Raw genomic sequence first — 17423 nt, 5'->3', positions numbered from 1 at the left:
GAATCCAAAGCATAGCTTTTACCGGGAAGGACCATTTTTTATTTAAGTAAAATAGTAATCAAAATATTTTATTCAGATTTGGTCTGAAAGAAAATTATAATATGGATTAGGACAAAATAGTAAAAGATTTTTTTTTTTATAGAAGTTAGAATCCATACCTTGCATGGAGTTCAAATTTTGTTTAATGTGTTTTTGCTTAGACTCTACAAGCTAGAGTCATCAACTATGAAATAGACAAATTGTGAAATTTATATTCAATATTGCTTATGATATCTTCAGACTTGATAGTGATACTAACATATTAAATTTAAACTATTTAGATTTTTAACAATTCAGTTATATTTAAATTTTTTACTCACAAGATGAGGAGATAGGGTAAAAGAATAATAGTATGTATATTTGATGATATTAATGGAATAGTAATAATTTGCAAATAGAGCTTGTCAAATGAAAACTATATGTCAGGAAGAATTGAATTCTATTCATATATGAGACTGTAAATTGTAAAATAATTCAAAAATTATTTGATACATTAGAGGATAAATTATAAAATAATTTTACATGGTTAACAAATGATATTTTGAATTGAAGATGTTTGTATGAAAAAACAATTTAACACTCCCCTCAAATTTACAAGTTTTCTTCTAAATTGATATTGTGCTATACCTTATGGTATCTTGACTCCAACTATAAAGTCACCAACCAAGAATTTGTCGGTTCAATAAACTACTAGGCAGCAAACAAGGATGGAACGTGAACATAGAGAAACATAGATTTGATCTAGCTACTACATTGAGACTATTGCTTGGCATTAAAGACATGACCATATGTAGAAGAGAAAAGAAAAAGAAAAGACACATGACTTTGGCACCCTCTATGGGGAAGATGCAACCATGTCAGAAAGATTGGAGCAAAAAGAAAGGTTTATAAGGGAGGACCATGCTATAAGAGAGTACTTTCATCAAATCATGGAGTGTATGGAACAACAAAGAGTGCATTTTGATCAATAGTTGAATAATTAATGCAACAAAATGAAGATTTGATGAAGGATAACGAGGAGATGAAGGCTTGATTAAAGATAAGGCATTCTCAATCCACAAGTTGAAAGCATTAGATAAATGTAAGTTTTTCTCTCTCTCTCTCTCTCTTAAGGATGAGTAGTTCAATTTTTAAGTTATAGGGTCCCTTATATTATTGACGTTGCATTTATTATTCTCTCTCTTTTGAAATAGCTACATTTTGAAGTTAGCTAATGGGGCAAGCCAGGGTAGGAGGTTACATATATGGTATTGTGAGTAGATAGGACTTTTAAGTAAGGGGATCTACCTTTAACAATTGAAGCCTTCAAAATGGCTTATAAAAATCTCATTTCGTGTCCTTATCTCTTATGGTTGATATACTCTTAATTGCGGGCCTTAGTGTGAAAAGATCCATATGAACACTTCACAACTAAAACAAAGGCAAATATATATAGACTTAAAAGATATGAAATGACACTCAAATTTTTGTCCACCATACAAGTAAAAAGGATTAGTATCCCCCACCTTTAACATCAACCAATAATTTTTATATTTATATATTATTTAGAATGTATACTAAAATTTTAATAAAAGTATCTACAAATATAGAGATAGAACCGTAATCAAACAAAATTTTACATGTTTATAAACATAATGTTTCCCAGGGATGCCCATTGTTTGATTGATCCAATTCCGACTATTTTATAAACCAAAGCAATACAGCCACTTTAGTTAAACTTAAAAGAGGAAATTGATTGATTGGTTTTAGTTCCGACCAAACAAATGCATGCATGTAGGTAAAACTAGTGATCCATACATGCATGCATAATGAGTGGTCCATAACCATTAAAGGCTAGACTTATCTATAGAATGAGCCATCGATAACACCCAGAGACTAGACTTATCTAGATACAACGAGGTGCACATAAATGCAATCCATAGAACTAGTGATCCATAGCACCTAGAGGCTAGACTTATCTATAGAATGAGCCATCCATAGGACCATAACACCCAGAGACTTGACTTATCTATTTGCATCAAGGTGCACATAAATGCAGTCCATAGAATGAATGAGTGATCCATAGCACTGAGAGGCTAGACTTATCTGTAGAACAAGGTACATAGGAACTCATTACGACTAGGTACATATAAATTATTTTATTTCATTTTTAGATGCATCTTTATTTTTAAAAATAGATACTTCCATATTAAAAATCAATTTTTTTTTTAAAAAAATAGATTTATCTTATATTCTTGAAAATCACTTTCAAATTTTAAATTTTGAAATAAAAAAAAAAATTATTTCTTAATTTTTTAATCAAATTTTAAAAATCATTACATTTTCAATATAAATCTTTAAAAATTGAATGCAAACGGATACTAATTTATCACTTTTATTCTTTTTTAATTTTAACATAATAATAATTGGATTACGTGGCATTAAGCAATTGATAAGACTTATCTAAATATTTTATTAAATATAAGTAATTAATAGATATTAATCACATCAACCCCACGTTTTCGTTGTAAGGTCGGCCACATGTATGAGGACACCCGCTCTACTCAGGAGTCGGAACACACGCTTGGTTTAGTTTATTTTTGCTTCTAAATATTCACCGCCCAACCATACACTTCATTTTTGTTACCGCCAACATGAAAGATCCACCAATAATTCAAACTTAAATTCGGGGGGCCCAAAATTATTTTGTCGCTTAGGATTGATATTGAAATCAATTAAAAGCGACTTTAATGCTTGAAAGCACATTCCTGCCAAAAAAGTACATATTTGATAAATTATTAAACATTGCTTTAAAATCTAAATAATCACTTAAAAATAATTTTGAACAATTATTTAAGTGATAATTCTTTCAAAAATCATTTTTTTTATTTTATAATACACGAAAAAAAATATTATCATAACAATTTTTTATTTATATTTAAACATTAAGGTGTAGTTTGAAAACTATTCCTGAAAACAATTTTTTAATTCAAAAACACATATTTGATAAACTTTTGATAAAAAATAATTTTTTAAGAATTTCTTTAAAAATAAGTTGTTTTTTAGAATAGATTTTAGATATTTTTAATTGCTTTGTAGAATGCTCGTGGCAACAATTCATAATATTAAAAATATTTTTGAAAATATTTGTATTATACGTTACTACATAGTACCTTCATAAACAAGATGAGAAAATTTCATTTTTCATATTTGAGTTTTGAAATATAATTTTATTTTTGAAAAAAATTTAGAACTATTTCTAAAAATCATTCTTAAAAATTATGGTAATGTTTGATAACTGTTTTTTTTTTAAATAGTTTAAAAAAATGATTTTTGAAAACCGTTTTCTAATGATTTGTAGAATAAAAGTTTGTTTGGAACTATAAATGTTTTTATCTTATTTTTAATATTTTTTAATATATTTTTAAAATAGAGCTTTATTTTTAATTATTTTATATATTTATATAATTATTTTTTAAAATAACTGTCAAAAAATAAATGAAAACAATTAATACATCTTATTTATTTTTTATTCTTAAGTAGGCGGGTGACAGGCTGTCAATGGGTGGGATCAAGATAGTTTGAAAATGACATGACATGTGATTGTAAAGTTTCACCTCTTTCATCCCAGTTTTCAACTCAAAATTTATTGGTCTGATTTTTGGGAGAATATTGCATTACATCACCTTGGGCAAAAGGTCCTTCAAATATCCATTATTCATTACAAGATATAGGATATGTGTGGAATAGACAAAAACACCCCTTTAACTTCTACCCATCATTTTTATTTTTATACCCCTCTTTTTTATGCCACTTTTATAAAATTCTCCCTTATTTAATTATTTTTTATTATTTTTTTAAACTCTTTGAAAAACAATTGAAAATTTGGAATTATTTTTTATTTTTAAATTATAAATAAACAAAAATTATATTAATGATTTAAAAACTAGTTTAAAAAATACTTTTGAAAAAAATATATTAATTTAAATGAATAAAAATTATATTTTATATTTTAGCATAAAAATGTTTCTAGCATAAAAAGTGTTTTTGAAATAAATAAATAAATAAATATTTTTCAAAATTTTGGAAACACTTTTAAAAAATTAAAAAAATCATTTATAATATTAAAAAAAATCACTTCTAATATTTTTTAAAGAAATATTTAATAAGTTATTCTTGTAAAAACACTTCTATAAAAATATTTCAAATTAAAATATTATTAAACACACTCTAATACACTTTTGGAAAACCAATAAAAAATATTTTTAATATTTGATTTTAACATAAAAAAATGTAATAGAAAAATAAATACAATTAAAATTTATTAAAAACTAATATATTTTAGAATTATTTAATTGTTATATAAAAAGTTAAAATTCAATTACACATGTGTGAAATAATATATAAAAATAATTATTATTTTTTATTTATTCCTATTTTTACTCTTTATTTCTTTCCTTTAAAATTTTCACGAATAGAAAAAACCTAAAAATTAATAAACTTTAAAAAATTTAATAAAACGTAACAAGTATAAAATAGCGTCCTCATAATTTTCTATACATTGTGTCACTTAAGGATTTCTAAAAAATTTGTTAACTTATCTATTAAGTAGTTTATTTATTTAATATGAAAATTACTTACAAAAGTACAACAAACATTTATGATGTTTATGATTAGATAATCATTTTTCAGAGTAAAATAAAGTATATAATTATATCTTAGCTTAATTATATAATTAAATTTTAATTTTAATTATATGATATTACGTTTTAATTTTAATTATATCTTAGCTTATTCCTACGCAGGGATAGATGATATTACGTTTAAATTTTAATTTAAATTAATGACATTAGTTTGTCCTTAATTGATAAAACAAAGTAGAGTTGAACCTGGTAATTCAAGACATTGGATGGAACCATTCCTCTAAGTGATTACATGTCACAAACAAAAACTAGAAAAATGATTGTCTTAAAATTTTATAATAATAAATATGTAAATAATATGAATAAAATAATGTAATTTTTTTAAATTATAGAATTAGGATATACAACCTCTAATACATAGTCAAAATTAAATAATAATTTTTTATTTTCACATTTACATATTATATAAATTTTATTTAATAAATTATAAATATTAATATATTTATAATTATGTGTGATTTAATTTAATAATATAAAAATAAATTTATTAATTTAAATTTGTTTATATATTATATAAATTTTAGCTTCCTATAATTATTTTTAGCTTTAATAATATATAAATTAAATGGATAACTGTTTGGCTTGATTGAAAAAAACTGATTTATTCTCTCATCCTCACTGTACCTTAATGTCGGAGGCTGGGGTCAGAGTTTTCACCATGGAGGGGTTGCCTCGTTTCGGGGTTATCTTGTTGAATTTCCGTTGAATCGTATATAACTGATTGTCTAAGTTTCGGGTTTAGCCCTTGATTGGCATAAGGGTCTATTCCTAGGACTCTTTCTCGTGGGAATATTCATGTGGAGATTCCAATCATTCCATTGGGTGGATGAGAAAAGGAGACAGCCTCACATTGGATTTTGTCGTATTGAAACTATTCAAACTCGAAAACTTCCACCTGTGTTTTGAGGGTCTGGAAATTCATCAGGCGGTCGACACAAAAGGAGAGTTGACACGTGGATCGTTTATGAGAGTGGATTTCCATTTCTTTAATTTTATAATTAATTGTGGGTGACTTGGCGGATAGAGCTGCCAAGTGGTGCCAACCACCATCAGAATTTGGTGAAGTAATTATTAAGGAAATGAGACCTCAATTATAGGAAACACCAAGCTCAGGTCACATGGTTGATGGGAGTGGCGTGGAAGTTTTCGAGTGTGAATGGTTTCAAAACGACAAAATCCAATGTGAGGATGTCTCCTTTTCTCATCCACCCAATGGAATGATTGGAATCTCCACACGAATATTCCCACTTAGACCTCATAAGTCTTTGTCCCATATTTCAACTTGGCCTCCTATTTCTTTATCCACGAGGGACCACTATAATTCCAGGCTATTTCCTAAAAACTTAATATTTATTATTTAATCACTTTACCTAACTTTAAATTAATCTATACTTAAAATATTGGTTTAAATTTTTTTTTCTTAATTTTTACTTTTAAGTATTAAATTTTTTTTATAAAATTAATTTAAAATTTATTTTAAATCATCAAATTAATATTTTTATTTTCATAAATTATAATCAAAATAAATTATAACCTATACTTAATATCTGCACTATAAAAGCCCACTTGAAGTGGACAAAGAAAAAAAAGAGATCACATTTCAAAAATTATATTTTTTTAAAGGCATAAAATATTTTCAGAAACGGTTCTTTTCGTTATTATTATTTTTTCATTGGATTAGGTCTGGTCAACCTACTTGAATACCCAAACTTATTTCCAATTAAAAATATAATAAATAAAATGACAACTTTTAAAATATATATAAATATACAATATTTTTATTAAAAAATTAAGTTAAAAAACCATTTTTTTTATAATTAAGGTCATAAACAGAATTTTATTCTTTAAAACAATTAAAATTTTAAAAACATTATCAAAGAGTACTAATCTTTCATCTTGAAGTCCAGGGATTGACAATTATTAGCATAACCATCAAAATATGAAAGAAAGTCTCCCATGGCCTGCTTGGTACATTACACGTCTTCTTTATTTTTAAGAATAGAAACTTCCATATTAAAATAAAGTTTCTTATAAAAAAAAAAAAAAAAAGAAAGAAAGAAAGAAAACTAGATTTATCTTATATTATTAAAAATCACTTTGAAATTTTAAAATTTTGAAATAATAAAAAATTATTTCTTAATTTTTTTAATCATATTTTAAAAATCATTACATTTTCAATATAAATCTTTACAAAATGGATGCAAACAAATACTAATTTTTCACTTTTATTATTTTTTACTTGTTTTTAATATTTTTTAATATATTTTTAAAATAGAACTTTATTTTTAGTCATTTTATATGCTTGTATGATTATTTTTTTAAACAATTGTCCAAAAATAAATGAAAACAATAGAAAACAATTACAAGATGTTATCCAAAAATATTTTATTTTTTATTCTTAAGAAGGTAAAATAGAAAATAATTTTTAATTATCAAATGTATTTTTTTGTTGTTTTTTTTTTTTTTATAATAGAAAATTGTTTTTGAAAACAATTATCAAATAAATGTTATATTTAACATTTGTTTTTGAAAATATTGTCAAAATAACAATGTATTTGAGATTGATTTAAGAAAGTATTTCTAATTTTTTTATGTTAGAAAAATGAAATTATTAAAATACTAAAAATATTATAAACACTTTCTAAAATTACTATCATATTCAAATCATATATTTAATAGTGATTATCATAAAAGTACTTTTAATTTATAGTGTTTTTGTCAGTAACACTTTTACAAGAATAGTGAAAGTGATTTTGATAGTATTTTTTATAATACATCATATAACATAAAAACGTTTTTAATATTAATAAATTATTAAGAAAAACATAAAAATTCATTGTAAAAGGGATAAATTATGATAAACCGATACTTTTTCCAAAAAAAAAATAGATAGACATTTATGATAAAATGATGTATAAATATTTACATTATTAGAAAAATAAAAATATAATAATTTTGATTACTACAAGAAAATTTTGAAAATTACTTACAAAAAGTACAAAAAACATTTATTATAAGATAATAATTATTCAAAGCAAAAAAAGTATATATAAAAAAAAGGGAAAATTGTGTTTTCATGGGCCAATATGCTAATAATATTGTTTTTGGAACCCAGGTTTGAGAAATATGAAAAACATCTGTTAATGTGGAAACTTATATCACATTCATGCACTCTAAGCCGGCTGTGTTTTTTCTACCGAGCTTGCCCCTCCAGGTATCCACGTCAGTAGCCCATCTCAGTCCGGGGGATTTTCAGAACCCAAATAATTCCAATTTCGAAGAAAACAAATTTCCCTATATTCTCTGGAAAATCAATTCTCTGGAAACCGCATTTCTCCTCCAAAATCAAACCCCCAACCATCCCTTAAGCTGAAAACAAACGCAGAAGCATCCCTCCTCAGCTCCATTGTTTCTCTCTCTTCAATCCCATGATTCTAGAGAGAGAAAGAAAAGAGTTTCAGACTACAGCAATGGCCAAAGCGCGTGACCGATCATCCAAGCCTCTCCACAACTTCTCCTTACCATGTCAGCAGCCCATCTCAGCACGGGCTGAAACTGAACCGGTTTTCTTTTGCAAAATCAAACACAAAAAACATCATAGGCGACTGACCATTGTTCCTCCCTCTGTCTCATTTGGTACCCATTCCTCTCATCTTTCTACACTCTGTCACGGAGGCGAAGCAGAGGTTTCCACAAGAAAACCCTAGTGTTCAGCCGTTCTTTTTTCCCTCTCTCTCATTTTGGCAGCCATTCCTCTCATTTGTCTTCACTCCGTCACCGAGGCGAAGCAGAGAATCTTGTATATTTTTCAACAATTTCTCTCATCTAATTTCTGAAGCCTTTAATCCCAAACTCCAATCTAGTTTTCTATCTTCAACCCCTTCTCCTCTCAAAGTCCTAACCATTTGGACCCGATCATCCCAATTTCGTCACCCCTCCGGATCGAAGAGGGTGTGAAAATTTGCAAAATTTCACACATTTGAAAGTATAAACCTTTACTTGAAAACCTGAATCAAAATTTTTGTTGCTTGTGGTAATTGTGAAGAACCAAATGGAGCACTTCATTGAAACAAGGTCGAGTTAAGAAGACGGCTTGAGGAGGGTACGTGTTGACTGAAAATCTGGTTTAGGATAGCGAATCGGAATGGAAACGACAACTCATATATATTTGGTTCATGAAGAAGAAATCTCGTGTTCTTCTCATTGGATCACATTTTTTTGTAACCTTCACATCAAATGTGAAGGTAATTAATTTGTATTTAGGGTTGTTTTTTTAATATTTTTTTTGTTTAAAATGGAGCAGAAGAGTGATTTTCGAGTGGTTGTTGTATTTGCAATTTTTCCTCCATTGGTGAGGGCATAGGTTGAGGCGAATGTCGATTTTGGATCGCATGAGCGGCTGTTCGATCTCAATATTTTTGTGTATTGGAGACTCATGAAATGGAAAAATGTTGTGGACATATTTAGAAATTGGGTGGAAAACTTGTGTATTTATTCAGATTTTTAGACTGATGGTAATAATTGATGAATATAATTAGGCAATATCATATATTGGCGAAAAACTTGATAATTCAATCATATATGTTGAGAATAATAATAATAATAATAATAATAATAAAAATTAAAATGCATAAATTATGTGTTGGTTAGTAGAAATTGTTGGTAGTGTTTGTGAATTTGTAATGTTTGTTGGAATTTGTAGTGTACATCTTTTGTCAACGAAGACAGAATTGTTTCATCGCATCAGGTACTACCTTAATGCAAAACATGTACTACCTGAATGGTCTTGAGGTACTACATTAATGTACATCAGGTACTATCTTAGTGCATATTTGAGAAATGTTGTTGTTGTGTGACTTAAGACACAATTAGTTCATTTCATTACACATTACAACATGACATTGTTATGTTCTCATAGGTTACTCCATCGGTGGCGTATGTAATTATAACAAATTTCATGTACTACCTTAATGCACCTCAGGTACTACCTTAATGGTCCTGAGGTACTACATTAATGTACATCCGGTACTACCTTAATGCACCTGCGAGAAATGTAGCTCTTCTATGACTTTAGACACAATTAGTTCATTTCATTACCTATTGTAGCATGACGTTGTTATGTTGTCATAGGCAACTCCATCGGTAACTTATGTAATCATAAGAAATTTCAGGTACTACCTTAATGCACTTAAGGTACTACCGTAATGATCTTCAAGTACTACATTAATGTACCTCAGGTACTACCTTAACGCACCTGCGAGAAATGTAGCTATTCTGTGACTTCAAATTTTTATTAGTTCATTTCATTACCTATTGTAACATGACGTTGTTATGTTGTCATAGGTGACTCCATCGACCTGATGTAATCATAAGAAATTTCAGGTACTACCTTAATGCACATAAGGTACTACCTTAATGGTCTTCAGGTACTACCTTAATGTACCTCAGGTACTACCTTAACGAACCTGCGAGAAATGTAGTCATTCTGTGGCTTCAGATTTTTATTAGTTAATTTCATTACCTATTGCAGCATGACATTGTTATGTTCTCATAGGTTACTCCAACGGTACCTTATGTAATCATAAGAAATTTCAGGTACTACCTTAATGCACATAAGGTACTACCTTAATGGTCTTCAGGTACTACCTTAATGTACCTCAGGTACTACCTTAACGCACCTACGAGAAATGTAGCCATTTTGTGACTTCAGATTTTCATTAGTTAATTTCATTACCTATTGTAGCATGACACTACCTTAAACCATATTCAATAAATTTTGCTCTCCCGACAATTTTTCACTCTCAGTATTTATTTAATCATACTGTTGTTTTCTCATTTTTCTGGTTATGTCAAGTTACGATGGTTTTGGTTGGATACGGAAGGTGATCATGCGAAGCAAATATTTATTGGTTTTCTACCACATTTATTTTTTCTATAACAACCTGTACATGGTTTGAAGCACAAAATTAGCAAAATGCACAATCATTTAGGAACCCTAAGTAGCCCTTGCCAATGAGGATGCACAATAGTCTTGAACCCTAGTAGATCAGGATTTGAAGGACGCCATTGCAAACTATTGGTATACCAGCAAACTATTTCTAATGTAGTAAATCAAACCAAACAAACCTCCCAACTTACCAATAACATTAACAGAAGATGCTATGTAAAAGCTTACACAATAACTAAATATGAAAGGAAAGCCGTCAAACAATTTACTAATGTGAGTATAGAAGGATAAACTGAAACTACATTAGTGTACAAACAAATAGGTTCCAGTCTATGTTTGTTGTTCTCTTATGAAATTAGTATCATACCCCATAATAAACCTATCACTTTGGATCACATCTTACAATCACAGTTGTTGTCCAATCAGTCGCCAATACAACACTGACCAGTACCCTTAACTATAATAAAAGAACAAATACTGTCACTACTGTCACTTCAGCTGGAAGGGATGCCTTTGCCTGAGACTGTGGGACCAATGGCTCGGAATAAGTGGGAGTTGGTGATGGTCCCATTCCAACTGGCGAATGGGGGGTTGGTACGAGGCTGTCTTTTGGTTCAATTTCCTCAGCTAATGGCTGCCTCACTCGTGTTGGCCACATTGGTTGATCTTTAGTGTGGTGCTCTGGTGATGGGCAAGGGACGGAAGAATTCCCCTCTGATCCACCGGGCCGACAACGTAATGCACCCACATCTCGCACCAAAGACAAAGCTAATCTAAGCATAGTCTTTGATGTCTCACTGATGCGGGCTTCAATAACCTGTTATAAAGTGGAACAAAAAATATTATAAGCATAGTATTGTATGGAGTCTGTATGGAACAACATGTATGAGTGATTAGTGGCTATGCAATACCTCTGTAGCATCGTCACCGGCTGTGGAGGTCGAGGCTACTGATGGTACCTGCATGTGAGGTGTGCTTTGTGGCTGCTCCTGTGCCTGCACAATGCACCATAAGTTGAATTAGAGAATAACTCAAACCTGAATTTGTCCAATATAACCCAAATAACTGACATTGAAAAAATCATAATGTGTTGGATTTAGATTGTATTAATTTTGGATTGGGCTCAGGTTTGGTGCAAACCCTACCCAACCCAACCAACTCAAGTTGCAACCCCAACCATAATTCATAATTGGGCAATTTACTCAACTGAAATCAAAGACAGAAGGGAAGCCAAGCGTGAAAAAAACTGTGCTTCTGGGTTTGAGTCCCAACAAGATAAGAGCTGAAAACTCTGAAGCTACCCAACAATTTCAAACCGCAGAACATAAATTCCCCGGATATAGCATTCTCTTGTAGCTAGAATCCCACTTATTCTGCTATGAATTCAGAAATGCATTGTAAAATCATGAAGGAGAGATGCAATGGAATTTCAAATTTTATTTCACTTCATTCCCAATTTACATTGATGGTGTGTTATTACCGTTAACTTTTATGACCAGAATATTTGAAATTCTGAGTAACCATCCAAACCTCCTCCTCTATACCTGCAGAAACAGTTATCACATCAGTAATCCACCAGAGTCAGAATCAAAAGAAGAATGAATGAATATACAAACTATCTAGAGATAGAGAGAGAGTGTGTGGAGAAATGGAACTAGGAATTGTTACCTTTGTTGATTCAGGTAAGTCGGGGAGTTTGTATGTATCAAGTGTTATTTCTGTCAGCCACAAACCCGAAAAAATTGACTGCAAGATGAAGCAAAAAAAACTCAGGTGTTATCAAGATGAAATAGAGAATAATACAGATGGAGCATGAGGAATAAAATCAGCAACCCTGTGTTTGGAGGTCGAGAAAACCAAGATAAAAAAAGGGCAAAATAAAATTTTGAATCTATAAAGAGAACATATCCCGAACAAACCCAGATAGATCAATTAGTTTTAATCACCTGCAAAAGATTTCCTTTTCTCAAAGTCTCAAATAGTTCCAATTTCTCTCTTCCTAATTTCTGTTTTCCTAAATTTTGTCAGAAGGGAGCAAAACAAAACAACAACCAAAACCCAAACTCTAACCCTTACAAGAACGAAGACTGCACAACTATTCGGCCGCCTGTTTTCTCAAGAACCAAACAGCAGAAAACCCAAATATAAAATTAAAATAAACTCACATCCAACTGCGTCTGCACTATCCTCGCCCTTTTCTTGGGCCTTCTCGACGGCCGCGTACCGACCATCACCATAAAATCATCCCTCACCTCCTCTCTCGATAGGGACACCGAAAACTTCGGTCTCTCTCTTTTCTTCTTTTTCTCCACTACAGCCGCCTCACAGGGGACCTTACAAGCCGCTTTCCGAGTCCTGAGATTCCAAGGCCTCTCTGAATTGTCCTCCAAAATGGAGTGTCTCATCTTGTCGGCGGCCTCTCTGAGATCAAGCATGAGTTTCTGGCGAATGGCTTCGATTCCACCATTGGCGTCGGTCTCGGCGTTTTGGAACGAAATCACAGATGTGGGTATGAGGGAAGATGAAGAATTAGAGGTATTTGGAGAGAGTTTCATGCATCTAAGGAATCTCTGATTGCCCCATTTCAAGCATGGTAAGGAGAAGTTGTGGAGAGGCTTGGATGATCGGTCACGCGCTTTGGCCATTGCTGTAGTCTGAAACTCTTTTCTTTCTCTCTCTAGAATCATGGGATTGAAGAGAGAGAAACAATGGAGCTGAGGAGGGATGCTTCTGCGTTTGTTTTCAGCTTAAGGAACGGTTGGGGGGTTTGATTTTGGAGGAGAAATGCGGTTTCCAGAGAATTGATTTTCCAGAGAATATAGGGAAATTTGTTTTCTTCGAAATTGGAATTATTTGGGTTCTGAAAATCCCCCGGACTTATATGGGCTGCTGACGTGGATACTTGGAGGGGCAAGCTCGGTAGAAAAAACACAGCCGGCGTGCATGAATGTGATATAAGTTTCCACATTAATAGATTTTTTCATATTTCACAAACCTGGGTTCCAAAAACAATATTATTAGCATATTGGCCATGAAAACACAACTTTCCCTAAAAAAAAAATAGAACTAGGCTCGACATAAAGCTCTCAGCAAGTATACAACTAGGCTCGAAACAGTAAAGATTCCTTGTCCTTGACCTGAATAAAAAAAAAAATAGAAAAAGGAAGTAAGACGGACAACCATTCAAAATGGGAGGCAACAGGCTGTCAATAGGTGGTGGGATCAAGATAGTTTGAAAATGACATGACATGTGATTGTAAAGTTTCACCTCTTTCATCCCAGCAGAAAACAATTCAAAATAGGAGGCGACAGGCTGTCAATGGGTCTGATTTTTTTTTGGAGAATTGTGCATTATATCGCACTTGATAATTGATAAAAAGTACTCCAAATAAAAAGGATTTGAGGTAGGAATGGACAAAAATATCCCTGACTTAAACCCATTATTTTTATACCATCATTCTTCACACCCACTTTTATAAAATTCTCTTTTATTTAATTTTTTTTAATTTTTCAATATTTTTTTAAACTCTTTTTAAAATAATTAAAAAATCGACATTATTTTCTATTTTTAAATTATAAATAAACAAAAATTATATTAATAATTCAAAAACTATTTTAAAAAATACTTTTGAAAAAAATATTAATTTAAATGAATAAAAATTATCTTTTAAATTTTATAAGTAAATAATTTAATGATTAAAATACTATTTAAAATAAATATATTTACTACTTTTTTTCTTTTATACTAAAAAATATTTTAAAATTTATTTATTTTTACTATTATAGAATAAAAAGTTTATTTTTATTTTTTAATCTTCTTCCTTTCTTATTTTAATAATTTTTAAAATATAGACTTTTGGTAATAAGCTATATGAAATGTTGTAAATTTGTTTATTAATGAATTTTTTTAGCGATTTGAATTAATTGAAAATTTATTAAAATAAGAAAAAGAAAAAGAGAGAAAGAGGATGGATGGTGAGTTTTAATTTTAAATATCCAACTAAAATATTTTCATATTTATAAATAGATTATTTATAATTTATTTTCTTTGATTCTTTATCTTAAATTTCATCTCAACTTGTTTTTTTCTTATATTTTCATGTTTTATATTATATCCCTATTTAAGGTGATTTTCATCTAATTTGTACTCCATTATATTCTCTTTTTTATTTTAATGTGTTTCTAAACCTCTTTATGTAACAAAAGATTTTGTCATTTTTCATTTATAAAACTTTATACAAAAGATATCATGTATGAGGAAAAAAATAAGAGAAATTTATGATATAATTACATGCACATATTTTAATATGATACATTTGTTTGACTTGATGACATTGTATTTTAATAATTTAAACAATGCCAAGTTCACATTTATTTTAGATTTAAAAGAGTATTATAATATTTTTCAAATTATTAAATTATAATATATTATTCAGTTTAAAATTAAAAATTATCACCAGATGATCATGCTACAAAATAATATATTAAGACAATCTATGTATTATTCATAAAATAGAGAAAATATTCAAATAATTATCCATAGCCTGAAATATATTTATATAAAAATTAGCTTTTACGTGTGTGTATATATATATATATTAGATAAAAAAAGAATAATAACATTTTTTAATGTGTTTAAAAAATATTTATTATATATTTTGTAAGTTTGAAAAAAAAATTATGAGGTATTTAAAAAATATTTATTAAAAAATATAATAATAATCATTTTTAATTATTGATTTTCAATATTTAATTTACTAGGTGTGGTTTTTGGGAGAAAAATAATTAGTGGAAATATTAGCACGTTTGTGGTTAGGAAATAATTTACATGGTCCCACCATGGGAGACAGGTAAGGTGAATGAAGAGAGAGAATGAGAGAGAAGTGGGAAGCCGGTCGGAGAAAGATCAGAGTTGACACGTGGATTGCTTTATGGGAATGGATTTCCATCTCTTTAATTTTATAATTAATTGTGGGTGACTTGGCTTTTAGAGCTGGCAGCCACCATCAGAATTTGGTGAAATAATTATTGAGTCACCTCAATTATAGGAAACACCATGCTCAGGCCACATGGTTGATGGGAGTAGCGTGAGCTTGAATAGTTTCAAAACGACAAAATCCAATGTGAGGTTGTCTCCTTTTCTCATCCACCCAATGGAATGATTGGAATCTCCCCACGAATATTCCCACTTAGACCTCATAAGTCTTTGTCCCATATTTCAACTTGGCCTCCTATTTCTTTATCCACGAGGGACCACTACAATTCCAGGCTATTTCCTAAAAACTTAATATTTATTATTTAATCACTTAACCTAATTTTAAATATATCTATATTTAAAATATTAACTTAAAACTTTTTTTTTTCTTAATTTTTACTTTAAAGTATTAAAGTTTTTTTTTTTATAAAATTAACTTAAAATTTATCTTAAATTTTCAAATTAATATTTTTATCTTCATAAATTATAATTATAATAAAAAAAAGTCAAATAACAATAAAGGTCATAAAATATTAGAATTGATCGTGATGATAACTATAATAAATAAAATTTTAAAAATAAAATAAAGATATAGACTTAAAAATAAATTAATCATTTTTATTTATTATTTAAATTTATTTTTTTATTTTAAGTTATATTATTAAATTAATTTATTAAATATGCTTAATTTACTTAATAATTTAAATTAAATTATTAAATAAGTCATTAAACTAATTTATCAAACACTCATTCCAACATCAATTATTATATTGTGAGATAATGTCTGAGCACGATAAAAACCCACTTGAAGTGAACAAAGAAAAAAGGGGAGATGACGTTTTTTAAAAGTAAGTTAAAAAAAACTATTTTTGGTCATAAATAGAATTTTATTCTTTAAAACAATTAAAAAATTTTAATCAAATTTAAAAAATCATTACATTTTCAATATAAATCTTTAAAAAATGGATGCAAACAAATACTAATTTTTCACTTTTATTCTTTTTTAATTTTAACATAATAATAATTTGATTACTTCGCATTAAGCAATTGATAAGACTTATCTAAATATTTTATTAAATCTAATTAATTAATAGATATTAATCGCATCAACCCCATATTTTCGTTGTAAGGTCAGCCACATGTATGAGGACACCCGTTCTACTCGAAACACACACCTGGTTTAGTTTATTTTTGCTTCTAAATATTCACCGCCCAACCATTCACTTCATTTTTGTTACCACCCACATGAAAGATCTACCAATAATTCAAATTTAAAATCGGGGGGCCCAAAATTATTTTATCGCTTCGGACTGATATTAAAAGCGGCTTTAATGCTTGAAAGCACATTCCTGTCAAAAAAGTACATATTTGATAAATTATTAAACATTGCTTTAAAATCTAAAGAATCACTTAAAAATAATTTTGAACAATCATTTAAGTGATAATTCTTTCAAAAATCATTTTTTATTTTATTTTATAATACATGATAAAAAAATATTATCATAACATTTTTTTTATTTATATTTAAATATTAAGGTGTTGTTTGAAAACTATTCCTAAAAACAAATTTTTAATTCAAAAACACATATTTGATAAACTTTTGATAAAAAATAATTTTTTGAAAATTTCTTTAAAAATAAGTTGTTTTTTAGAATAGAATTTAGATATTTTTAATTGTTTTGTAGAATGCTCATGGCAACAATTCATAATATTAAAAATATTTTTGAAAACCTTTGTATTATACGTTACTACATAGTACCTTCATAAACAAGATGGGAAA

At 28.8% G+C, this 17423-nt stretch overlaps 1 protein-coding gene across 2 annotated transcripts; it reads right to left on the bottom strand.

Annotated features, from left to right (window-relative positions):
- Positions 1-10979: 10979 nt before the first annotated feature.
- LOC109123925 (uncharacterized) lies at positions 10980-13501 on the bottom strand. Of its 2 annotated transcripts, XR_002031775.2 has the most exons (5): positions 12834-13501; positions 12337-12414; positions 12149-12212; positions 11580-11663; positions 10980-11485 (listed from the first exon to the last, which is right to left on the bottom strand). XR_002031775.2 is itself a non-coding variant. In XM_019225063.1 (3 exons), the coding sequence occupies exons 1-3, from the start codon at positions 13353-13355 to the stop codon at positions 12207-12209; spliced, it is 606 nt and encodes a 201-aa protein (XP_019080608.1). In that variant the 5' UTR covers positions 13356-13501; the 3' UTR covers positions 12086-12206. The 2 variants fall into 2 exon arrangements, 1 of the variants encoding a protein (XP_019080608.1); XM_019225063.1 differs by lacking the exons at positions 10980-11485; positions 11580-11663 and having other exon boundaries at positions 12086-12212.
- Between the last annotated feature and the right edge of the window lie 3922 nt (positions 13502-17423).

Source organism: Vitis vinifera, chromosome 14, assembly GCF_030704535.1.
Source record: "Vitis vinifera cultivar Pinot Noir 40024 chromosome 14, ASM3070453v1".
NCBI classification, from domain to species: Eukaryota; Viridiplantae; Streptophyta; class Magnoliopsida; order Vitales; family Vitaceae; genus Vitis; species Vitis vinifera.
Note: the sequence above shows the minus strand (reverse complement) of the source record. Positions and strands in the feature narration are given on the sequence as shown.

What these genes read in the sequence shown, in the direction of transcription:
- LOC109123925 (XM_019225063.1), bottom strand. Translation starts at nt 13,355, where the DNA reads ATGATTCTAGAGAGAGAAAGAAAAGAGTTTCAGACTACAGCAATGGCC. An exon ending in TAGTGCAGACGCAGTTGGAT is followed by an intron (nt 12,415 to 12,833) that starts GTGAGTTTATTT and finishes TTCATCTTGCAG; the next exon opens with TCAATTTTTTCGGGTTTGTG.